This window comes from Symphalangus syndactylus, chromosome 4 (assembly GCF_028878055.3).
Source record: "Symphalangus syndactylus isolate Jambi chromosome 4, NHGRI_mSymSyn1-v2.1_pri, whole genome shotgun sequence".
Taxonomy (NCBI): domain Eukaryota; kingdom Metazoa; phylum Chordata; class Mammalia; order Primates; family Hylobatidae; genus Symphalangus; species Symphalangus syndactylus.
The window spans coordinates 83,612,355-83,637,607 of NC_072426.2; the positions used below are offsets into that span (position 1 = coordinate 83,612,355).

The 25,253-nt window shown below is 38.0% G+C and overlaps 1 protein-coding gene and 1 pseudogene across 6 annotated transcripts in view; one reads left to right on the plus strand and one right to left on the minus strand.

Annotated features, from left to right (window-relative positions):
- Positions 1 to 25,253, plus strand: part of PARG (poly(ADP-ribose) glycohydrolase) — a 133,087-nt gene that overhangs the window by 21,641 nt on the left and 86,193 nt on the right. For all 6 annotated transcript variants that reach the window (XR_008657174.2, XM_055275332.2, XM_055275335.2 and 3 more), the window contains one exon: positions 5,834 to 5,908. Coding sequence is in view for 5 of the 6 variants with exons in the window: in XM_055275332.2 (XP_055131307.1) it covers positions 5,834 to 5,908 (75 nt within the window). In the remaining variant the exon portion in view is untranslated. The remainder of the gene's footprint in view (positions 1 to 5,833; positions 5,909 to 25,253) is intronic.
- Positions 11,811 to 12,212, minus strand: LOC129480876 (large ribosomal subunit protein eL33-like; annotated as a pseudogene).

Here is a 25,253-nt window from a genome sequence, read left to right on the forward strand (position 1 = left end):
TCTTTCAGAGACTTAATTGGTTGTGTATAGTTTCTCAGCTTTCTTAATATTTTCTACTGATACTTGCAAGTTATTGTTAAACTTTCTATGCCTTTCTGTAGCTCCTGTTTTTTTCTTTACATGGAAAACATTAATATGTTATACCATAATGTATTTTGAAGACTTTATTCCTTGGGGACAGTGTTTCTCAATCTTCTAATGGGCTCTTTTTTTAAAAAAAGAAAAAAAAAGCGGACTCTTTTTTTTTTTTACAGTACAAATTGATTTATTTAAAACAGTTACAAAAAAACACAACAAAATAGAGATTATCATTAGAATTATTAATGGTTTGTTAAAAATCAGGTAGGATTACGGGGTAAGAAATGGTATTAGGTGGGGGGAGCACCTGACTAGTTCTAAGGCTTTAGATACAATGCAGTTGATTACGTATTAATTCAGCCATTACATACTGGGGATAGTAGATGGGGGATCAGTAATTTATCTACAGGGAACTCCTACACAGATCCATGAAGACCTCCCCAGTGCCATCCTTTTCCACTCCTTAGGACCCTAAAGCCACCTGGGTGACAACATTTCCGTCCTTCTTTATCTACCCCATTCTCTATCCATATATTCTTCCCACACTTAAGGTGCTGTGCAAGCTGAGAGCAGTCTGCTCTCTGCAGCTGGAACATACACTGTTTTGGCTACAAGGATCCTGTGTGACTAAGAAGGTTTTAGGGGCAGCCTTATTTTAATATTTCAGGTTAGCCATGAGTACAGTCAGTTCCTTCCCTAACACAATTTAGATTATCTTGAACCCAAGTATCAAGCGAGGGATCAACCCTGCCTTCAGCAATACCAATAATACACTAACTACTCAGGCTCACAACTACAAAAAGCAAACTCTTTAAATGGAAGCAATCTCAAGTTCTGCTAGAGTTTGCTTAGTTTTAGTATAATGTTAATTATGTGTATGCAAACATAAAGCTAAATATAAACTCCATATATATATATATAAATATATATATATATTTTTTTAATTTGAGGCTGGGTCTTGCTCCATCACCTAGGGTGGGGTGCAGTGGCGTGGTCACAGCTCACTGCGACCTCTGCTTCCCAGGCTCAAGCAATCCTCATCTCAGCCTCCTGAGTAGAGGAGATTACAGGTGTATGCCACCATGCCCAGACTAATTTTGTTTATTTTATTTTTTTGTAGAGACAGGGTTTCTCTGTGTTCCCTAGGCTGGTCTCCAACTCCTGGGCTCAAGTGATCCACCTGGCCTGGCCTCCCAAGGTGCTGGCTGGGATTATAGGCATGAGTCACTGCTCCCAGCTAACTCCTCATACCTGTAGTGCTTATACAGCTATATCAGTTTGATTTTTTTTTAAATTTCAGGTGTAATGAACCATCATTTGATTTGTGTTTATTATCACAGTGAAAACAATTTGTAGTCATTATTCCTTTTTTTGCACAGATATTTTCAAACTGCTGATCCAAACCCCAAAATAGTATGCTGAGAAATTCTTTAAAATACTACATAAAGAAGAAATTATTTTGCAATTAGTTACTTTTCCAATAGTATGCTGAGAAATTCTTTAAAATACTACATAAAGAAGAAATTATTTTGCAATTAGTTACTTTTCCTACTAATCATGAACAGTTGATGGATGTCGGTGGATACAAAGATGGGATCCTTATATAGAACATCAGATCGCAGTGGTGCGATCTCAGCTCACTGCAGCCTACAACTCCCTGGCTCAAGCGATTCTCGTGCCTCAGCCTCCTGAGTAGCTGGAAAAAAATCTCAAGTTCTGCTAGAGTTTACTTAGTTTTAGTATAATGTTACAGGCATGTGCCACAAGTGCATGCCGCCACACTGGGCTAATTTTTAATGTTTTTTGGCTGAGACACCGAGTCTTGCCATGTTACCCATGCTGGTCTCAAACTCCTGAGCTCAAGTGATCCACCTGCCTTGGCCTCCCAAAGTACTGGGATTACGGCATGTAATTACCACATCTGGACAAAGGTTCATTAGAATTTAACATACCTGTACTGTGGTGTATAGTAGGACAGCTCAATCTTTTCACTATTTTTGTCTATTAATAGTACCAGCCTTCATTCCTACAGCGTGTTGTTATTTGGCCGTTATTTTCTAAAAACAAAATTATAAACTCACATAGAAGCAGGCTACCCAGGAATACTACCCGGAGTCTATTTGAAGAACAGTATCTTAGGTTCTTTATTTTTATTCTTCTAAACAGAGGCTGTTTTTAAGAATTTTTATATTTCTTCAACTGCAAATAGAATAATTACAGTGAGGCCAGGCGTGGTGGCTCACGCCTGTAATCCCAGCACTTTGGGAGGTCGAGGCAGGCGGATCACCAGAGGTCAGGAGTTTGAGACTATCCTGGCCAACATGGTGAAACCTCATCTCTACTAAAAATACAAAAATTAGCCAGGCTTGGTGGTGGGTGCCTGTAATCCCCGCTACTCAGGAGGCTGAGACAGGAGAATTGCTTGAACCCAGGAGGCGGAGGTTGCAGTGAGCCGAGATCACGCCACTGCACTCCAGCCTGGGCAACAAAGAGCGAAACTCCATCTTTGAAAATAAATAAATAAATAAAAGAATAACTTTAGTGTTTTAACTTACACAATCTGCTTACCTCTCTGGCAGTTCCTTAGTGCACCATGATTATTTCAGGAAGGGGTAATTGCTTTAAGCTGAATTTCCTTTTTGCATTTCTCGTATGGTAGATTCACTAGAACAGAGTAATCCATCGAGATATTTTTCTATCTGCTTATGGTAATTGTTTCCTTTGCTGAAAGAATGCTTTGAGAGAGGAAGAGGGAAACATTAAATCCCTCTGATTGAATGTAATGATCTTTTTGCTGTTCATATACCATTTGATTTGGATTTAGAGGGATTAGAGACATTCAGAATTTAAAAAAGTAATAGTGTCCTCACAAGTTGATTTACACAGTAGTACTTATATAAATAATGTGTGTGATAATTTGCATGGAAAGAATTTTTTGTGCTTATTGTGAATTATGAACTAAAAAGAACTTACTCAGTAGTTGATAACTCAAGAGTACAGAGTAGTATCCAGTTTTTCTAATGACAGGCAAACTCATGGTAGACTATTGAGACTTGAAGACTGAAGTAAAAATAAATACGAGCTAGAGCTTAATGCTAATTATAAAACACTAAAATAATTAGAGAATTACAGTGAAGAATTAGAATGCAATTGCTACTTAAAATTTTTTTCCTTACCAACTTTGAGGAATTATAAGGTATGGATAAGAAAGTTTATCCTTTTAAAGTGTGTCATTTGATAATTTTTGACATTTACACATACCCATGAAGCTCGCATTATAATCAAGATACAGAATGTTTGTGTCATCCCCAAAGATTCCTCTCCCCACTTTGCAGTCCATTCCACTTTCTGCTGTGGCCCCAGACAACTACTAATCTGTTCTTTTTCACTATAGTTTACATTCTGCATGAATTGAATCATGGTGGGTATGTCTGGCTTCATTCACTCAAAATGAAGATAATTTTGAGATTCATCCATATTGTTCAATATATTGATAGTTTGCTCCAGTATGTGCATTGTTTATTCATTCCCTATTGATACACATTTCTATTTAATACTTTATGAAGTTCTGAAATTAGATACCAGTGATTGGAAAAAAAAATCCTTAAAATCTTTTCTTTTTCTTTCTTTTTTTTTGTTTCTGAGATAGGATCTTGCTCTGTCACCCAGACTGGAGTGCAGTGGTGCAATCTCGGCTCACTGCAACCTCAACCTCCTTTGCTCAAGCGATCCTCCCATCTCAGCCCTCCCATGTAGCTGAGACTACAGGCACGCACCACCATGCCTGATTAATTTTTGTATTTTTTTCTAGGGGTCTTGTCATGTTGCCCAGGCTAGTCTCGAACTCCTGGACTCAGGTGATCCACCTGCCTCGGCCTCCCAGAGTGTGCTGTGATTACAGGCGTGAGCCACCGTGCAGGCCAAAATCTCTTAATTCTTTTTTCTTTTCTTTTTTTTTTTTGAGATGGAATCTCGCTCTGTCACCGAGGCTGGAGTGCAGTGGCACGACCTCGGCTCACTGCAACATCTGACTCCCTGGTTCAAGTGAGTCTCCTGCCTCAGCCTCCCGAGTAGCTGGGATTACAAGCATATGCCACCACACCCAGCTAATTTTTGTATTTTTAGTAGAGACGTGGTTTCACCATGTTGGCCAGGATGGTCTTAATCTCCTGACATTGTGATCTGCCCGCCTCAGCTTCCCAAAGTGCTGGGATTATAGGCGCAAGCCACTGCGCGCGGCCTAGAATCTCTTAATTCTTAATAGAAAATGTTGGGCCGGGCGCGGTGGCTCAAGCCTGTAATCCCAGCACTTTGGGAGGCCGAGGCGGGTGGATCACGAGGTCAGGAGATCGAGACCATCCTGGCTAACACAGTGAAACCCCGTCTCTACTAAAAAATACAAAAAATTAGCCGGGCGTGTTGGCGGGCGCCTGTGGTCCCAGCTACTTGGGAGGCTGAGGCAGGAGAATGGCGTGAACCCAGGAGGTGGAGGTTGTGGTGAGCCGAGATCGCGCCACTGCACTCCAGCCTGGGGGACAGAGAAAGACTCCGTCTCAAAAAAAAAAAAAAAAAAAAAAAAAGAAAATGTTATGTATGGCTTGTGAGCGAAAAATAAAGACTCTTTCTTGCTATCTTATTTTATGGATGATTTTTCTTTTTCTTTTATCTTCTCTTTTCTTAAGGAACTTGGATGTCCCCTGATTCCAAGTGAATAAGACACATTTTGTTGGCTCGTCATTTAACCTAGATACTTAGTATGGCATGAAGTACTATTCAGGAAGCTTTGACAGAGTATTAATTTTTTAAAAACTTATTCAATGATAACGAAATTTGGAAGATTTATAGTAATAAGCTAACAGTGGTTTTCAGACCTGTGTGCCTCAGTAAAAAAAATTTTGAGTGTGTATTACCAATATAAACAGTCATTTGTAAATTCTACGTATCTGTTACTTTATTAATGTAATATGTACAGTATAAAATAAAACCAAAGTAGATATTTAAAAGGATGAGATAAAAGGTAATTATAAATAAATAGTTGTTTCTGCACATCTATTGGATTGTCTTATGCGTACCTGACTCTGGAAACCACATGTATAGTATTGCCTATTCAAACAGTTAAAAGCTACACCAGTAGATGGCATAGTATTTTGACTTTTTCTTCTACATAAATGTGTAATTTATGTGAACTGCTGGAGGAAGATAATAATTTATATATATTATATACAAATACTTTATAGTAAAGGAAAAAAGACAATTTTTAAATACTTTTCTCCTAATCTCCTCGTCCCCATGAAATTTTTATTTTTTATTTTTTACAAAAAAATTTATACCTCAACCCTATTAACTGACCCATGAAATTTTCATACTACAAATCTACTATGTATCTGTGTATATATAATGTGACGCTTTCAAGGACCACCAACAATTGTGATATCTAAGTTTATTTTTTATCCCTCAAGATCCAGTTTTTGTCTATTTGGAGTATATCACCCTATTTAGAATGCATGCTTTAGGGTGTAATTGTGTTTTTTCACCTATTACTTGACCTTTCTAATCTCATTTTTTTAAGTGAATAATAAATTACTATTCATTCTGTTTGTCTGTAGCTACTGATGTCCATATCAGTAGCAGGGGGAGGTAGTAGGAAGCTTGTCTAACATTATGAAATGTACTGGAGGTAATTCATAAGAGACAGGCTCTTCATAGGTCATTCACTTGGCCATACCATGACGTTTTGTTTCTGCATTTTCCACAGGATGCTATTCTGAAATACAATGTGGCATATTCTAAGAAATGGGACTTTACAGCTTTGATCGATTTCTGGGATAAGGTAAAAGTATTTCTTTATGAAAATATTATTGACAACTCAATAAGAAGGTTTGAGAAGAATACCCATAATTCTACCACACTAAGATAATTATCCTCTTTTAGTTTTATAACTTTGCTGTTATTTTATATGTATGTTTTAGGTAAATATAATTAGGAGTTAATATTGAATTTTGTTTTAGTCTCTTAGAATACACATTTTCTGTTGTATTTTCATACCATTATCAGCATTATCAAGGAATATGTAATAGTCCATGATTAGATTTTGAGAATATAATGGTTCTTATATTCTCAAACATACAGATTGCATCCAGTTTTACCTTCAGTTACATTGTGGCAACATCATTATATATGTATATATGTTTTCCCATATTTGATATTGTTTCTTTAGGTGATTTCCAGAAATTAGATGACTAAGTCAAAGGGCACAAAACATTTGTTTAAAAATCTTTTAAAAACTTTTGCCATAAAATCATTTTTCCACAGATTAATTGTACCAATTTACTATGCTGCCAGTAGTGGATAGGAATATCACTTTCATAGTACCATTAGCAGAGAGAGTCTTTTCATTTATCTATTGGCCATTTGCATATCTTCTTTGGAGAAATATCTATTCAATTTTTTTGTCTTTATTATTGAATTTTAGGCATTCTTTATATATTTTAGATGCAGGTTCCTTACCAGATATATGACTTGCAAATATTTTCTCCCATTTTGTGGGTTTTTTTTCTTTTTCTTGATGGTACACTTTGAAGCTCAAAAATTTTTGATTTTGACGAAGTCAGTTTATCATTTTTTTTTTCTTTTCTTCTGTTTTCGGGATCATATTTAAGAAGCTCATCTAAGATCATGAAGATTTATGTTTCTTTTAAGAATTTTATAGCTTTAGCTCTTACACTATGACCATTACCCATTTTGTGTTAATTTTTGTATATGACGTAAATTAGACGTCCAATTTTATTATTTTCCATGTGAATATCCATTTTGAGTTAATTTTCATACGTGGTGTAAGGTAGGAGTTCAAATTCATTATTTTGCATGTGGATAACAAGTTGTCCCAGCACCATTTGTTGAGAAGACTCTTCTATCCCCTGTTGAATTGTCTTGGCACCTTTTCAAAACCAGTTGACTTAAGGATTGTTTCTGGCCTCTCAGTTCTACGACACTGATCTATATGTCTATCCTTGTGCCAGTACCACACAGTCTTGGTTTCGTAGCTTTGTAGTAAGTTTTAAAATCAGGAAGTGTGTGTCCTGTAACTTTGGTCTTTTTCAAATTTGTTTTGGCTATTTTTGGATTCTTTGCATTTCACTCTGAATTTTAGGATTAATTTGTTACTTTCTGCAAAAAACCTAGGTGCTAAGGGCAATTCTTACATCACTTTAATAGAATCCAAACCAATTCTGCATTTCGAGGTAGTGCCAGTAATTTCAGGAGTATCTTATTGAGCTTTTGACCCATGTGGCTTTTACAAGGCAGGCATAAATAATGGAAGCCTTATCCTTGTATCTGGAAGTTGGATATCTCAGATATCCTTGAATCTAAATGTCTTTCACTGTAACAGCAATGTAATATCTGATGCAATGAAAAGTAGATCAAACTGATATAATCGTTACGCTTGTCACTTAAGTTATCAGGACATAACATTTGTATTGTAACTTTCTGGGCTTAAATTGGATATGGTGGTTAATTGGGGTAAGAAGTAATGTATAATTTGATACCTTGAGATGGCAGTAAAACATGCCATTGGTTACAATACCTCTGTCACCTTGCTATGAAGTAGTCATTTTTTTCTCTCTTCTTAATCAGAACACTCAGACAGGACCTTGTTTCCCCTTTATCTGGTGACCTTGCCCAGAAGCATGCCTGAAATGGGTAATATGTAGCAGGTTTTGGTGTGTTTAGTGTAGATCATAAATATGAGATGATTACTCAGGTGCTGATGATAGTTTTACAGTTCTTTAGAGAGAAGAGTCCTTGCGTTTTCAACCTTCTGATATTTATTTATTTATTTATTTATTTATTTATTTATGAAATGGAGTCTCACTCTGTCACCCAGACTGGAGTGCAGCGGCACAATCTCAGCTCACTGCAATTTCTGCCTTGCGGGTTCAAGCAATTCTCTTGGCTCAGCCTCCCAAGTAGCTGGAATTACAGGTGTCTGCCATGTTGCCCAGCTAATTTTTGCATTTTCAGTACAGATGGGGTTTTGCCATGTTGGCCAGGCTGGTCCCAAATTCCTGACCTTAAGTGATCCACCCACCTCGGCCTCCCAAAGTGCTGGGATTACAGGTGTGAGCCACTGCACCCAACCAGACCTTCTGATTTGTATTTACTTTGTAAACATACGGAGGGTTGGAGAAGTCCCCACAACTACACTAAGTATTCATTTCTTATTGTATTCTTTAAGTCTTTGCCCATATATATGATGTCTTATAGCTAGATACAAATGTATGTTTAAAATTTATGCTGTATTATAAAATCTTCTGTGTTATATAACTTTATAATGTTTAGCCTTAATGGTTGCAATAATATTCCATCAAATTGATAAATTGTCTGCTCATCCATTCCTGTGTTTGTTAGAGATTTGAGGAAATTTGTGTAAAGCCTATCTAGAGATTTGAAGGTGGTTCTCCCCGTGATGGTTTGCTATTCTGTCATTATCAGTGTACTTAACAAAATACCTTGGATGTTTAATACACTTGTGTATTTTTCTATCCATCAAATCTCCAGATATTATTCTAGAACTTTAGCAAGTCATGACCCACAGGGACAACATTGCCCACGCTTGCAGTGGTTAGTGAGAAGTAAGTGTCAGACATATATGTAGGTGGGATTGGTGGAGGAAAAGATTTTTAGTGCAAGGGAAACAATTGTTTGGTTTGGTTTTAAGTTGAAAATAAATTATATTTGGTTTGCATTTTCAGTGTCTTATGTTCTGGACTAGGAATGCTTGTTTATAAAGGGTTCTTTTTTTTTAATTTAAAGCCAGGCTATAGTGCAGTGGTGCTGTCACAGCTCACTGCAGCCTCAACCTCCTGGGCTATATACATCCTCCCACTTTAGCCTCCCATTTAGCTGGGACTACAGGCATGTGCTACCACACCTGGCTAGTTTTTTGTATTTTTTTGCAGAGACAGGGTTTCACCATTGTTACCCAGGCTGGTCTTGAACTCTTGGGCTCAAGCAGTCTTCGCTCCTCAGCCTCCCAAAGTGCTGGGATTATAGGCTTGAGCCACTGTGCCTGGCCTATAAAGCGTTCTTTTTTTTTCGAGATGGATTCTAGCTCTGTCACCAGACTGGAATGCAGTGGCTCACTGCAACCTCCACCTCCCGGGTTTAAGCCATTCTCCTGCCTCAGCCTCCCGAGTAGCTGGGACTACAGATGTGCGCCACCACACCCAGCTAATTTTTGTATTTTTTATTAGAGACAGGGTTTCACCATGTTGGGCATGGTGGTCTCCATCTCTTGACCTCGTGATCTGCCCACCTCAGCCTCCCAAAGTGCTGGGATCACAGGCATGAGCCACCACGCTTGGCCTTAAACTAAGAGTTCTTAAACATTGTTTATTAGCAGGGTTTGGCAATATTTTCAATTTTTATTTTCTAATTTTTTGTTGTTTTGAGACAGTGTCTCACTCTGTTGCCTAGGCTGGAGTACAGTGGCATGATCTCGGCTCACTGTAACCTCCACCTCCCAGGTTCAAGCAATTCTTGTGCCTCACCCTCCTGAGTAGCTGGGACTACAGGCATACACCACCACACCCAGCTAATTTTTGGATTTTTGGTAGAGACAGGGTTTCACTATATTGGCCAGGCTGGTCTCGAACTCCTGACCTCAAGTGATCTGCACACCTCGGCCTCCCAAAGTGCTGAGATTACAGGTGTGAGTGGCTGCTCCCAGCCAGAATTTGGAAATTCTTTACTTAAATGTCACATTGAACTCTGAGTGGCTTGTTTTATTAAGGAAAAGAATTAAATTTGACATCGTATTAAGATTAATATTTTGCAGTTACGTTTATTTTGAGGCTGTTGATATTTATCTCCTTAAAACCTTTCTTTGATTAATTCTGTAAGTAAAGGATTTTGTAACCCAAACTACCTTACAACAAGAGGAGTTCACGTCAACAGTCATTGTGAATCCATGGTACTGTAATTACCTACATTCTGGTCTCTAGCACGAGAGGTAAGGTGCCCAGAAGCCCATCCTGATGTGTGAGCACCTCTACTGGAATGGAAGTAAGGAGTATTACCTAAGCTTTTATTATTTTTTCAGAAACCAGCAAAGATCACAGAGACCAATCTGTTAATTTGTTATTTATAATTATATATTTAGGTGTTACTGAGTTGAAATGGCTGTTATTTAGTGTTTTCTGCAACTTCAGGGCTAATATTGGTCTTCCTCACTGCCAGCTGCTGGAAGTGCTACAAACAGAATCTGTGTTTTATGGCCCTCCTGTGTGGTGTTTCACAAAATTAAATTCAAACACTTCTGTAATTTATATTCTAAATGAGTCAATATACTTACTCCTGGCATTTTTCACTGGAAAGTTGAACAAAATGTTCTATATGTTATAAAAGGCCTCTATCAATGCATCTTGGAGGAATTTTTAAATACTTCTCACTCTTTTTTTTTGAGACAGAGTCTCCCTCTGTCACTCAGGCTGGAGTGGAGTGGCATGATCTCGGCCCACTGCAACCTCTGCCTCCCAGGTTCAAGCAATTTTCCCGCCTCAGCCTCCCGAGTAGCTGGAATTACAGGCACCCGCCACCACGCCAGGCTAATTTTTGTATTTTTAGTAGAGACAGGGTTTCACCATATTGGTCAGGCTGGTCTCGAACTCCTGACCTCAGGTGATCCACCCACCTTGGCCTCCCAAAGTGCTGGGATTACAGGCATGAGCCACCGTGCCCAGCCAAATACTCCTCTTTTACAACACCTGTGGCACTGTTTCATTTCACTTGTGTGTTAACTTGTGAAATTTACATTAAAGCTGTAGTAACTGAAGAAGGGCATGGGGGACGTATTTTTAAGGGGGTTTCTTCTGTTTCTGCAATGTTGGCTTCTATTTGTGGACTTGGATGTTTGTTTTATATTTATTCATTAGACTATACATATATATTTTATGTACTTTTTGAATATTCACAATAAGTATAAAATGTTAATATAAAGAGCTTTAAATCTGCAATTGATTTATGTAGCAAACTTCTTAAGAAAATGGACTAATTGTTGAAAGGAAGCCTAAGGATTTTAGTGACTATTTCATCTTCCTTTCCATGTTGAGTTTTATGTCTGGAATTGAAAAGATAGAAATGTATACACCTTTTGTTTCATCCTTCCATTGGTTTTTCCATGAAGGCTGTCATAAATAACAAAATGAAGTGGTTTTGGTTTTGCTTTTGTTTTTTGCATCTGTGGCTGGTAAAGGTAGAGAGTGAGAGATAGGAGTACAGGAATGAGAGGACATTTAAAAGTAAAAAATGAAAAACCTAGACTTTAGAATGATTTTGTTGCTGTGATGAGGCTAGTAATATATTTCTCTTTGTAAGCCACAATTTAAATATACATATATAGCATAAAGTCTTTACTTCAAATCATGCATACAAAATAGATTATTGCAACTTAGAAATTGTGCATCTTTCGTCTTCGCTGTAGTTATTAAAATATTGACTACACATTCTCCTATCAGCTCTTGTCCTATGACTTGTCAGAGAAAGACTGTTTAAAGCCTCTATCACTGTAAATAAGAGTGTGTAATTCTGTTAGTATTGAACTTGCATTTTTATTTATGTGCTACTTAATTTAAAAGGTAAATGGGACATCATATTGAGTTTTGAATGATGCAAATTAAGTTGATCATGTTATTATATCTAAGCTATCTTTTTCTTCAGAACTCTTTCTGTCATTTAAATTTTTTTTTACTTTTTTTTTTCCAAGAGCACAAATCCACTTTTATTTATTTACTTTTCATTAATTTAAATGCTTCAGGGGTACAGCATCACACAGATTCTGTGTCCAGTGGCCTTAGCAGGAAGATTGCTTCAGAATTTGGCGTGAACTATGCCACTGTTTCCCTGGGACCAAGTTACCTTTCCCTAGATTACTCTGGTTTTGTTTGTTTTGCCACCAGGAGTCACTTTGTTGTTCTTTGTTTTGTGTATATAAGCACATCTTATGCCCGAATAGAATTCTGTTTCATTTTGGGCATAAACACCTTCAATTTTAAAAAGAGCTGTGTGCTGTCTTTGGTTCTGGAGACCCCACTTATACTCAGCAAAATGGCCTTGGACCACAGCCTTCCAGACATACTGCCTTTTAGTATTCCTGTTCCCAGCAGGCCTCCACAGGCTCCAAGTTGGCAGAAAGAGAAAGGCCACTTAAAATTTTAAAAACAGTTACAACATAATTCATTGTCTCCAAAATTGAGGCATGTATTATTATACCTGTGTTTAGCTAAAATAACAGCTTTTGAACTTGTGATTATGGAAAACTTTAAAAATGATAATGTATTGGCAGAGCATCAGTAGAAACTCAGAAAAAAAGAACATAAACTTGTATTAAAATAGATTACAAAAAGTTATTTCACATATGCAAAGTAATGGCTGGAAGAAATTAAGTTTTGATTTATGCCTTTATTATGTAATAAAAAGTTAAAATATATGTTGAAATTATTAGGCAAAAATCATAGCACAAATCAGCTATGATTCAATAACGCAAAACACAATAGTTGTATGTTTATGCATCACTTGAGCATCAATGCATTCATGCATATGTGGTATACTGTGGACATCCTAGCTTTCTGAGGTGTGGCATGCTATTATGAGTAGCTTATCTCATGGTAATTTTAACTGTATCAAATATACTCAGTATTTTTGTGTATTAAAAATTTTAGAACAAAAATATTGTTAGAGGATTTTTCTTTCTTCTCTCTTCATTCCTCCTATCCCCACCCCTTTATCCCCAGACTGTCTATAAACATTTCATGGAGGATTAGTGCTTTTTAGAATAGTTTGGGAAGACCTGACCTAAGGCAGTAAATTGTTATAACTACCGTTTTAAATCACAACAGATTTCGTTATTCAGTAACTGAAGGAATGTGGCCTCCTTCCATGATAGCCTTTTGGTGGTCATTTTTTGTTTTGTTTTGGTTTGGTTTTTTGATAACACTGAAGTAAGTTTCTGAATGTATATAAACACATTATTACTTAGCTTGATTTAACATTCTTCATAGATAATCTGTTTTCTGGGATTTTCTTCAAAGCTTAAAAAATATCAAGTGTCTTTGTTATATTTGTCACAAAGAGCCTGTACCAAACTCCTAATCAAATGAAAGCAGCCTTGAATGTTTCATAAGACTACAGCTAACGTCTTTATCTCTCTAGCTTTCGAACCTCTGATTTGGCGTTCAGTGGAAATTTAACCTTTTTGGACCTCTTCCCTTGGTGACTCAGTCTCTGGAATCATAAGGTCTGCATTACTTTACAGCTCAATGTAATTCATGAGAACTATAGGAGCCAAAAGGGAGCTAATCAGAGTCACTAAAAGATTGAAACAGATCAATTGTGACTTTTAGATTTGTATGGAATATGTGGAATTTCTCTCCCTGGTTTGGTTAATGAATGCTTTTGAATTGGGACATATGTCGAGGGTCTCATATTTATGATTTCTAAGTAGTGCATATCCCAAAGGACAGATTACTCCAATTGGAACTAGGCACTTTGCTTTTATAAACTTGATGAGTTACCATGGAATATCAGTCTTAATTGAGCCCTCTATGCACTAGATCACTGATGAAGTTAGAGTTGTTATTTCGTGTTTGCAAAACACTATCTGGATTGTATTTATTTATGTGGTGGACAAAGAGGTTAGAAGTTATAGATACTCAAAAGTGAAAATTCATTCAGTAGACTTTCTCCTATATTGTAATAATGAAATTAAGCTAGTACTTAGTTTGTCCTATAACTCTAACCCTTCATTTGAGTCAAATAGCAGTAGAAGTTATTCCTTTTAAATGTTGCTGCGGTTTTGATTTCATTATCCAAAAATCTACTGTTAGAGGAGTGAAAATAATTCTGTGTTTTAATCTTGCCCATGATTTATATCTCTCTTTATCAGCTAGCTATGAAGTGTTTTGGGTTTTGTTTTGTTTTGTTTATATTTTATTAACACAGTTAAACATGATGCCTTGATTTATAATTCCTGTTAATTTGCAATTATTCTTCTTATGTTCATACTCATCAAAATAAATTCTGTAGTCCTTTTGAGTATGCTTTGAACACTTTTATCTGCATGTAACATTTCATATTTAACCCTGGAAGGACTATTGTAGTATTTTTATCTGAAGGTAAAAATAATGAGTAAATAAAAACAGAACGTTAGATCTGTTTTTCAAATTTATGTACTGTTTCAGTGTGTAGCCTATTTAAGCAAGCGGTAAACTTGCTCATCAAAGACTAAATAGGTCCATTGGTCCTTTTATATGAGGGGGTGCTGTTAGTGCTATGGTTTACCAAAGACTGAGCCAATGGTCTTTCTCCTTATTTTACTATTAGTACTAGTAGAGAAGAATACTCATCCCCGATTTATTGTAATGATAATGACAGGTAATGATTAACTACAAGAGTCTGTCAGATTCTAAGCTGGCTAAATAATTTTTCTTTATAGTGTGTTAACGAAGTTTTAGTAAGCTGAGTGACATAGTGCCTTGTCACTGCAAATGCTCTTTGATTACATGAAAAGTGTTATAAAAAGACATTTTCTGCAGCAAGGGCCATTTCCAGCATCATGAAATATGAAATATTTTCAAATGAACTCTAAAGTGATATGTGTTGAGGTCTTGCTCTTGGTCTAATCTGCCTCAGTCCTGAGAAGCCTAGCTCTAAGATAAACAAAGGGCATCTTCCACTGGGAGTGCAATGTTGGAACTGCTCACTGCCTTAAGTAACCATATGCATAGCCTCTTTCCTGATAGTTGGCTACTGTCTCCCTTTGTAATCCTTTCCTTCTTCCATGCCTGCTGCTTAAGTTGCAGACTATTCCAGCGTCACTTCTCTTGGACACTTCTATCTGTTGCAGGCATAGGCCTGTCTCATCCCAGACTCACCCCTTCTACAAGATCCTCCCTGTAAATATCTCCCTTGTGTTTGCTGGATCATCTTATTTGGTTATCTTTGGCGATGGAGGTGGTAGTGCTTATTACTGAGAGTTTTCTATGTACCAACTATAGTGTCAGCAGTATGCTTTATCTGATTTAATTCTAACAACCACCTCATGAGTTAGATGCTATTAATATTTCTGTTTTACAAATGAAGAATGGAAAACCAAGGTTTAGGGAGTTTAAGTAACTAAGTGACATCTCATCTTTATCTATGGACTGTGGCACATGCCATCAGAGTTGGTCTTTGACATAGCACCTAGGAAAGAAGCTGAATCAGATTAAACATACTACCCAAACATTAGGTTAATTGAAAGTGGCTAGGGAAAGGGAAAGATTTGTCATAAAAACTAATTGAGTAAAGCTAGGGAGGCCCAATAAGTTCAAAGATTTGAATTCAAGGTAGAAAGAAGAAGAAAACCCTCTAGCAAAAGGTGCTCTTAATGGCCCATAGCCTTAGATCTGGCATCATTTAGAGCCACATGGCTGGGCATGTGGCTCACGCCTGTAATCCCAGTACTTTGGGAGGCTGAGGCGGACAGATCACTTGAGGTCAGGAGTTTGAGACCAGCCTGACCAACATGGTGAAACCCTGTTTCCACTGGAAAAAAAAAAAAAAAAAAAGAAGCAGCAGCATCACAGCCTCAGGGAAAGCACCTACCAGCTTCCAACAGTCTTCGTTCCTTTGAATCCTTTGCCATCTGGTTATATTCCCTCTTCCCGTTCTTGTTATCTGCCCATCTTTGACACCTCTTTTCCTCTCTCCTGTTACTTGGCATCACCTTGGGCAACTTCGATTCAGTTGATATTCATGTTGATGAACCATTTACTAGTCAAACCCAAGTCTGTGTGTGACACCTTCTACTTTATTAACCCATGTGACCACAAATGACCAGAGCTTGGACCTGATTATCCCCTGGGCCAGCTCCTTCTCTAAAGTCATGAGCTCAGAATTCTTCTCCCACCTCAGCCTCCTAGTTTTCTACTCCCTTATTCCTACTGTGCTTTCTGTTTTTTGAGTCTCCACTGCTTTCATCCCTTTCCTTCTGGTCCACTGTGTCCCAGGTTGTATTACGCAAATATTAACACTTCATAAGTAAAGGGTTAATGGTTAAGGTGGGGGAATGTACTGCATATTATATCCTCCTTCTGGGAATAGCTCTGAGGAGTCTTACAGTAAAGTAACATGCTTAGCTTGATTTAATTAAACCTTTTTTTTTTCAAACTTATTTATAAACAGCTTCCATGTAACAGCTTTTGACTTCCTTTGTAGCAAGTATTCCGTGGAGCACACTTTGCAGAGCACAGTTGTAATGGGGAAGGAAGGAAAGGAGGAAGAAATAAAGGGCGAGACGAGAGAGGGAAGGAGGGAGAGAGGGAATAACAAATCTTACTGATAGGCCTTGCTAAGAGTTCATGTTATTCATTCTTAACTAGGCCTTTGTTTCCTGTTGCCATCTTTTATATATTTCCTCATTACTCTAGGATTCCAAACCTTTTCATTGTTTTCTAACATTTACTGACATTCCACTATCAGTCTGCTCCTACTTAATACCTCTTGGAGAGATTTGAGGACATCTAAAAGGTAAATTCTTTCAGTTTCTTCATTTTAAGGGTTTCAACATACGTCATGCTTCTTTCTTGTTATCTCAAAGGAAAAGCTAGTCTTATTCCATTCCTCAAGGGCAGCATGTCCAGAACAATTATACTTTAGGATACATATGTCACTGTTCTTTTCTGGCCTTGTCCCTCATTCCCTGCTGCCTGGTTAGTGCTTGCTTGACTTTTAGTGTTCAGCATGACTATTACTTCTGCAATTGACTTTATTTATTTATTTGTTTATTTTTGAGATGTTGTCTTGGTCTGTCGCCCAGGTTGGAGTACAGTGGCATGATCTTGGCTCACTGCAACCTCCGCCTCCTGGGTTCAAGGGATTCTCCTGCCTCAGCCTCCTGAGTAGCTGGGATTACAGGCGCGCACCACCTTGCCTGGCTAATTTTTGTATTTTTAGTAGAGATGGGGTTTCACCATGTTGGCCAGGCTGGTCTCAAATCCCTGACCTTAGGTGATCCGCCCACATTGGGCCTCCCAAAGTGCTGAGATTACAGGCATGAGCTATCGTGCCTGACCTAGACTTTCTTTTTTTAGAGCAGTTTTAGATTCACAGCAAAATACACAGATTTCTCATATATCCCCCACTCCCAGGCATGCACACCCTCCCCTGTTATCAACATCCCCCACCAGAGTGGTGCATTTGCTACAATTGATGAACCTACCTTGACGCATCATTACCACTCACAGTTCTGTAATTGACGTTTTACAGTCATCTTCTATAAGCTTCCTCGTATGAGGCTGTGATTTGCTCTTTGTTATGTTCCTAGCACTTAACATACTGAGAACTTTCAATACCACTTAATGCAGGTTATATGCAAATCTTTTTTCTTCTGCTCTTTCTCTCTGCCATCGTCTAATTGACTATTGGATTTATTCACCTGGATATTCCACAAGTACCTAAAACTAGCCTTGTCGCCATTCTTCCAAATTCTGTCAGTGAATGGTTCCACCATTTGTCTATTCATTCACTCAAGCCAGAACTTGTTAATCATCTTAACTGCCCTTTTCTGCCTCAGCCACCTTTTTGTGATGATCTGCCATTTCTTCATCTTACAGTATGATGTCATAATTTTACTTCCTAAATACTTCTTGAGTCTTGCCTTTATTTCTGTTACATTTGTCTCCCCCATACCATCGTTGTGACTCAGCTAGTATATTGTAACAGTCACCTAGCCGACCCCTGTGTGCAGTTGATCCCTTCAAATCCATCCTTCATGCTGCTTACACACAGTGAGCTGTCTGAAGCATAGATCTTAAAACCTTCCATGGCATTTCATCTCTTTTCAACTCTATTGGTGATATTTATGGTATTCCATGACCTTGCCTCTGCCCACCTCTCCAGCATCATTTCATGCCACTTTTCTTGCTCCAAACCTGATGGTCTAATGACTCTAAATTACTTGTGGTTCTCTGTCATGGTGTTTGCTTGCTTCTTAATCCAGCCTTCAAGACTCAGCTCAGTTTTTATCTTCTCTGAGTATCCTTTATTGTCTTCTCAGCCTCTACTAAAAACTCCTCTGTGTGCTCACAGTAGTACCTGTGCACACCTCCATATGCTTGTTACATTAGGCATCATATAGCCACGAAATGTCTGAATATTCTTGAGGCCCAATTTTTCCAGGGCATCTTAGTATTTTCTAGCTCATGGCTAATGCACAGTTAATGTTTCTTGAACTGAGTTCAGGATATTCAGGGAGAGTAGTCCAGCACAAAAATGTGGGCCTTGAACCACAATCACTTGCTGAGAGATTTAGGAATTATTTGTGTAAGGGGATAGTTGACCACTTGCGACTGGTGATTTGGTAGAGAGAAAAGGTAAGGCCAGTATGCATAACTTTTACTATAGTCTTTTTTGTTTATTTTTTTTCCAGAGACGGGGCTTTGCTCTGTCCTCCAGGCTGGAGTGCAGTGCCATAATCATGGCTCATCGTAACTTCAAATTCCTAGGCTTAAGCAAGATCCTCCTACCTCAGCTTCCAGAGTAGCTGGGACTACAGGTCCACACCACCACACCTAAGTAAAATTTTTTTTGGCCAGGCGTGGTGGCTCACGCCTGTAATCCCAGCACTTTGGGAGGCTGAGGCAAGCAGATCACGAGGTCAAGAGATCGAGACTATCCTGACGAACATGGTGAAACCCCGTCTCTACTAAAAATACAAAAATTAGCTGGGCGTGGTGGCATGTAAGTTGCAGCTTCTCTGGAGGCTGAGGCAGGAGAATCACTTGAACCTGGGAGGCGGAGGTTGCAGTGAGCCGAGATTGCGCCATTGCACTCCAGTCTGGCGACAGAGTGAGACTCCGTCTCAAAAAAGAAAGTCTTTTTTTTTGTAGAGACTGAGTCTCACTACGTTGCCCAAGCTGGTCTTAAACTCTTGCCCTTAAGCGATCCTCCCGCTTTGGCCTCCCAGAGTGCTGAGATTACAGGCATGAACCACACTGTGCCCAGGCTTTATAGTTGTTGTGTAGTATTTTTACCCTAGAAAGTAGTAAGTTTCTAGAGGACAGACACCTTGTATTGTTTGTCTTGGTGTTTATTTTTCACGGCGCTCAATCTAATGTCTTGGACAGAGTGGGTGTTCAATATGTATTTGGATTAAGTAGCAATACATGACTAGAATTCAGTAGAAGGGAGAGGCTGTTCTCTTTCTTGGATTTCTGAGTTCCGTAAGTTCATACCTCAGGGGCCCATTTACCTCTTTAATTCCCTGCATGCAAAAGGAGGATGAATGCCCTAGATGATAGATTGAACCTGACCTCTTAATGTTTTATGTGATATAACTACGTGCCACATCGGTCCTCATATGCCTTCATTTTTATATAGGCTATAAAACCAAAATTACTTCAAGAGGAATATTTGACCATTTTCATCCTTCTTTTAAAATGAATTGGGGTTACCAAAAGTAGCCTGATGCAGTTGAATAAAATTAGGTGTATTTTAAAACCTCTAAACAAAAAGCTACAGATTTAATCATCTGTAGTTGTATCTACGTATGTCTGAAAACCCCTGAATCTTCTTTCGGTTGCCCTGGTGACTATTTCATTGGAGTGGTGTAGCAAGAAAGACCACATCTGTGGAGTCCAAACACTAGCTACTATCCACATATGGCTATTTAAATAGAAATTAATTACAATGAAATAAAATTTAAAATTCAGTTCTTCAGTCACAGTAGCCACATTTCAAATGCCACATGTGGCTGGTGGCTGCCATCCTGGACAGCACAGATATAGAACATTTTAATCACTGCAGAAAGTTGGACTGGATAGCAGTGTACTAGGTCATCCCTAAGGATCCTTCTGCATCTGACACCTGCTCACAGGGACTTCTGAGATTTCTCAACATTGTTTGACTGCATTTTGAATTTTTTTAGATTGGGTATTACTTCAAATAATTGAGCTGTTGAGTAGAACTTGTCCATTTTTAATAAAGATCTTTTCATTGTAATAGCATTTGTTTTAACTACTAATGTATTTGCATTTTTATTCTTTCTCCAAAGAGTGCGCTTCCAGAGTGTCCTCAAGCCTCTTAGGAAAATTAGTTTTGTTTCATCCTTAATAAGAGTGAAGTTCAGACTATAATATTATTATTTCATACTGGATAACTTAATAATTAAATTAAGAATTAAGCACTATAATATGTATGTATGCACGTCACTTGATTTGCATGGCACATTTTATAATAGCGCTGTGAGTGTGCTAAGCTGTCATTGAACTACCGTAAAAATTACTTAAGTCTGGGCGTGGTGGTTCATGCTTGTAATTCTAGCACTTTGGGAGGCTGAGGTGGGATGATCGCTTGAGCCCAGGAGTTCAAGACCAGCCTGGGCAAGATGGTGAGACCCCATCGCTACAAAAATTTTTTTAAACATTAGCTGGGTGTGGTAGCATGCATCAGTAGTCCCAGCTACTTGGGAGGCCGAGGCAGGAGGATCCCTTGAGCCCAAGAGTTCAAGGCGGCAGTGAGCTATGATCACACCAGTGCACTCCAGCCTGGGTGACAAAGTGAGACCCCCATCTCTTAAAAATATATATTACTGAAAAATAAGTATTTTTCAGGGTACTTCTTAGAGTTGAAGAAACCTGCTAATTATTTAAAAATATAAACTATAACAAAAGATTGAAGTTATTGCTCACCTGTATTTCTTAGACAAATTACATCCATTTTACTTCTAGGGCTAGAAAACTTATATCACCATTAGCTGTTTCTCTGAAATTTTGTCATGTTGAGTTTGATTGCCTGTCTATAAAGATGGATAATAATGTGACTGTATGGTATTGAAAGTATCCATTGGCTTGGACGTAATAGCAATGTGGTTTGGTGGTGTTTACAAAAGTGATTGATGGATATGGCCATGTAGTCGTACAGTAATAGAAGTGAGAAATAGGAAAGACCTGTCAGAGCGTCTTGTGCCAGTGTGGGTTTATTTCCTAAGGAATAATCATTTACCATAATAGTACTGAGAAGTAAATTCTTTGGAGGCATAGAATAATGAGGGTGTATTATTATGTTTTGTCTTTTCTAAAGTAAGAATTCTGCTGTTTATTATTAGCATGAAAATAGATAGTGATTGTGCAATAAATACTGTTTAAAGAAGAACTTCCTTCATGTTTTATAAACCTACACAATTCTATTCTTCATGTTTAATGAAGTTTGTATAGGAAAATAGTGTGACTGTTTTTGATTAGAGGCATATTTTGTTTCAAGAATTGGATGAAGATCTTCTTCCTGAACTGATTGTGTTCCCAGACTAGTTGTTAATTATTTGGAATTAGGAGTCATGATGGTGAAATTTCCACCACATCCAGAAAGTCTGTGAATTTTAAACCTCTGATGGCTTATTTTCTGAAGTGAAAAACTAATGCAGAGCTCTGTCACTAGAAACACAGCAGTGCTTAGGAGAGATTGGAAGTAGGGTTGTGGTGAGAATTGGCAGGAGGACTCTCTCCCTTCATTCCTCCTCCTTCGTTCTGCACTGGCTGATAAGAGCTGGGCCATAGGAGTGGAGACTAAGAATGAAAGGAGGTTTCATTGCTTAGCGCTTCTTTTCCTCTTTTCCCCCTTCTGCTGGCAATCCTTGATGGGAAGGAAACAAAGTGTCTGTATAGCAGCCCGATTATTTCATATTAAGCAACTGTCAAATTAATGTAAGGACAACTGCAGGTTATTTCCAGTGTGAATTACAGAGTGCTTTAAAAACTCAGTATATTTCATTTATCTATCGTTAGGGCAAATCATTTCAAATGCTTATAATGAGCTGTGATTTTTATCAGCATTTCCCAGATTTGAGTCATAAACACTGAAAATTCATAGGGAGACTCTTAATAGCTTTTTGAAGAGGAAAACCAAATCAAACCAAAAGAAAGTAGAGAGGCAAGGTGATCCTCAGCACAGCCATTTGTATGTGTCACCACTGCTGACCCCTGGACTCAGCCTTTCACACCACCTTGCCCTCTGCTACCACACTGATTTTGTACCTCTCCATGCACAGTCTTATTTAGGTCCATGAACTAGTTAGCTGCTAATTGGCGAAATGTGCCTTCTTAAATATGAGCATGTTAGCCTGGCTATTTCCTGAAAACCAGTTGGAGTTTATTAAAAATGGAGACCGTTTTTACTGAAGCCATAATTGTCATGGGTGATACACATGAGAGATCACCCTGTGGCTGGCCTGTCAGACTTTCATGAGCCTTCAGAAATTAAGGGGAATGAGTGAGTTTGTTTTCTTGTAAGCTGTCACATTCTTCTCTTCAAAGTGTCAGCCTGAGTCGTGCACAGACAAATGTTAGAAACTTTCACCTTCTCCAGTTGATTTTTTTACCCTTGCATAATTTAGTAGTATGATTGTTTTTCCTCTAACATTTAATGTTTTTGTACTTTTAATTTTTGAAATATGAGATGTGTTTTAGACTTGGGAAAACTTAGAGGTAGTTCCAGTATAGAAAGCTTAGCCTATAGACAGTTTAATCAACTTACCCAAACAAAACTATAATATTTTTGCTAAGTAATAGAGATTCTGAAAGGCAATGGAGAGGAGGAGGATGAGCTTTGTAAAATCAGCTAATTCAGATAGAAAGTGTCAGTTAATTTAACATATTTTTATTGACAGTTTTACATATGAACACCACTGTTGTAGGAATGGTGAATCAATCATAAATCTTGTCTTAAAGGAGCTTCTAGTAAGGGCTAGAAGGCACGTTCATAAATAACAACAGAAAGCAGAAAGTCTTAAGTGTCTTGTGAAAAAAAGTTCAAATAAATTACAAGAGGGAGAATTACTTTTTAGCTGGAGAGTAAGTTTGGATAGACTTGAAGCAAACTGTTGTTTGCGCAAGATCAAAAGGTTGGATAAGTTTTGGAGTTCAGAAGGAAAGATATTCCAGGATCGTATCTGTAGCAGCACAAACAGATGCTATAGAAAAATGAATTTCTGAGTTTCTAGTATGTAGGCTGCACAGAAGGTAGAGTTTGTGTGTGTGTATGTTGTATATGTGCTGAATGAGGGAGAATGGCGTGAACCCGGGAGGCGGAGCTTGCAGTGAGCCAAAATTGCGCCACTGCACTCCAGCCTGGGCGACAGAGCGAGACTCCGTCTCAAAAAAAAAAAAAAAAAGAATCTAGGGTAAGGGAGATTGACTATTAGTTCAAGGGATTTGTTCTGTATTGAAAAGGCAGCAGAAAGCCACTGAAAGGTTTGAAGTGGAGCAGAAGCACATCATAGTCTACTTGGGCAGAAACCGAAGGTGGGCTATCAGCAGGGTAGCAATTAGATTATTGTAGTAATCTTGATGAGACTGGATGAGGGGCTGAGGGTAGTTTAGTAGTGATTAAGATGAGATAATAAATATGTGAGATCCTGCTGGATCAATCAATGTAGGACTTGGCAGTTAATTGATATGGGGGTGATAAAAGAAGAAGGAGGCTCCAGAAAGTTTGTGAATTACTGGCACATTAGATATTAATACTTTTTATATGGAGCTTTAGAATTCATAAAACACTACTATATCTGAAAGCTTTCGTAACTCTGTAAGTTAAAGTTATAGTAGAATTATCCTTACTATGGATGAGGAAATAAAGAATTTAGGGATTTTTCTATGGTTAATATGAGAGTAAATGCAGATCTAGGCCTATAACTAGTCTTCCAGTTTCTTGGCCAGTATTTCTTTTATACCCTTCCTTGTGAATCTGGGAAGAAGAGCTCTGGCATCTAGTCCCAATGTCTCTTTTTTTTTTTTTTTTTTTTTTTTTTGAGACAGAGCCTTGCTCTGTCACCCAGGCCGGAGGTGCAGTGGCATGATCTCGGCTCACTGCAACCTCTGCCTCTCGAGTTCAAGCGATTCTCATGCCTTAGCCACCTGAATAGCTGGGACTACAGGTGTGGGCCACTATGCTCAGCTAATTTTTGTATTTTTAGTAGAGATGGCCAGGCTGGTCTCGAACTCTTGACCTCAAGTGATCCACCTGCTTTGGCCTCCCAAAGTACTGGGATTATAGGTGTGAGCCACTGCCCCCAACCACCACTAAGTTTTTGAATGTGGGCAAATTGCTTATTTCTTGGAGCTTTAGTCTCTCTAGATGCCCTTATCCTTTCTATCTTGCAAGGATACTTTGAAGATAAAATGTAATGTTTTTGGTTTTATCAACTCTATTCAGAAAATAATGAGCACTAAATACTATGCTTAGTACTGGGGAGTGACAAGATGTTTAAATTTTTTTGTGTGTTTCACAGATCAGAGGACAGAAAATGCAGATAAATAATTGTAATAACCGCAGTAAGTGTTCTAATACAAGTATGTACATTTGGCTCTAGAGTCATAGAGTAAGGGGCAGTCAGGCAATCAGTGAAGGCTTCCCAGGGAGATGGGAACTGACTGAAGCATAATTCGTGGTTTAATGGTAGTAAAATGTTAAACAAGGCAGAGGGTAAAATAATACATCATCACCATCACAATACTAGCTGTTATTTGTTGAAAAGCTTATAATTCTGACCACATCTCTGCAAGATACTTTCATTTTATAAGTAAGAATAGGTTCAAAAGGTTGTGATTTGATCACAGTATGTAATGAAGTCAGTATGGTACATTAGGGAGGTGCAAATAGTTAAGTATCACTGGACAGTAGCAAACAAGTAACAGAAAGGATAAAGATAAAACTGAAAAAGGGGCTCAAGTATGCTATATTCTAGATATTAAAAAATAAAAATAATAAAACTAGTGGTTTCATGACAGACAGGAGAGAGTATTTTAACATATATGAGAGACAAAGGATTAATACCTAGTAAAATATGCCTAATTAAACATTGGTTACTATGTGGACCAAGATGTTTTCACTGATCAGTTCTCTCAAACATTTAAGGAAGCTTTAATACTAAGTTCACAGAAACTCAAAGAAGAGAGGAGGAGGGAGCACTTTCCAACTCATTTATAAAGCCATATATATATACCTCTGATACTAGTATATGACAAAGATTTTATAAAATATTAGCAAATGAAATCCAGAAATATGTAAAAAGGGTAATACATGATTACTAAGCAGAGTTTATCTCAGAAATGCAGGATTGGATTTATATTTTAAAAGCTGTATGA